The sequence below is a fragment of the Budorcas taxicolor genome, chromosome X, assembly GCF_023091745.1.
Source record: "Budorcas taxicolor isolate Tak-1 chromosome X, Takin1.1, whole genome shotgun sequence".
Taxonomy (NCBI): domain Eukaryota; kingdom Metazoa; phylum Chordata; class Mammalia; order Artiodactyla; family Bovidae; genus Budorcas; species Budorcas taxicolor.
Window position 1 is genome coordinate 113,769,828 of NC_068935.1, and position 1,234 is coordinate 113,771,061.

The 1,234-nt window shown below is 51.1% G+C and overlaps 1 protein-coding gene across 1 annotated transcript; it reads right to left on the bottom strand.

The window, feature by feature from the left end:
• Positions 1 to 220: 220 nt before the first annotated feature.
• On the bottom strand, positions 221 to 1,234 carry LOC128070313 (melanoma-associated antigen B1-like). Its single transcript, XM_052663620.1, has one exon. The coding sequence runs from the start codon at positions 1,232 to 1,234 to the stop codon at positions 221 to 223; it is 1,014 nt and encodes a 337-aa protein (XP_052519580.1).

Consider the following 1,234-nt stretch of genomic DNA (forward strand, 5'->3'; position numbering starts at 1 on the left):
CTTACTCTTAGATCTGACAGATAACAACAAAACTGTCATTTGTAAACTTGGATTCTGAATCTAAACAAACATTATAGGAAACGAAACAACATTTGAAAGGTAGCAGGGTAAAACAGGAGCACAAAAAAGAGGTATATTATGACCTTTCCAGCCACACTTTATCCTCTCACTACTAAAAAGGTTGGCAGTATCGGTCAAAGTGAAGAGGCTGCCTGAGATCTCATTGGGGGCTGGATGGATCGCTGGGTGGGACCTTGGAGTGGGCAGTGGCCTTGGCAGCAGCATGAGCCTTGCCTGCAGATCTGGCTTTGGCTCTCTCTTCTTCATCTCTCAAAGCCTCCTCATAATGGAATGGGAAAGCACTGGGGTCGGTACTATTGATCTTGGCCACAAACTCCAGCACCTCCATCTTGCTGGTTTCAGCGTGGGCTCTTGGGCCCCACACAAACTCATAGCTCAGGGGATTGCTGTCAGGAATCTCACGATACACCAGGTACTTCTCCTGCACCAACTCTTCAGTGATGAACTTCCTGGGCTCCCCAAAGATTATGTGCGTCTTTCCATCATACATGCCCAGAACATTCAGGAACTCCCAGATCTCTGCCTCAGAGGCGCAATTGCCATTCAGGAAGATCACACCCAGCAGAGGCATCAGAAGCCCATTCTTCGGCACCTCCAAGGTACTGCCCAGCACCCCATCTTTGGCAAGGCCCTCCTTGCTGACCAGGGTATAGGAGTAACCATTCGGCTTGACTTCCTTCAATTCAAGGCCAAACACCAGCTCTATGCGATCAGTGGCTTTCTTGAGGATTTCAGGGAACTGTGCCTTGAACATTTTGCGGACAAGCTTTAGCATATCTATCTTCCTAATGGGCTCTTTCATCTTAAACTTCTCTAGCATGAAGTGCATCAACACTCCTGCCTTCTTGGTCAGAAGATCTGGAGGAGTGGTCTTAGCAGAGGTTGAGGCCTGGGAAGAATTTTTATGTTCCTTAACCTGGCGCCTGCCACGTGCTTTAGATCTTGGGCGTGAAGCCTCTGCAACAGGAGAGCTAGTGGCTTCAGCTCCCTGAGGCTTCTGGCCTGCATCAGCAGTAGGGGGGCCCAGGGGCGCACTCCAAGAAGTAGGGGCGGGGGAGGCAGCAGCCTGACCATCCCCGAGATCCTTGGTCTCTATGCGTGCCTGGCGGCGTTTCTCACGCGCACGGCGCTTGCTCTTCTGCCCTCGAGGCAT

Excerpts from the sequence above, each read along its gene's own strand:
- LOC128070313 (XM_052663620.1), bottom strand. The coding sequence starts at position 1,234 with ATGCCTCGAGGGCAGAAGAGCAAGCGCCGTGCGCGTGAGAAACGCCGC.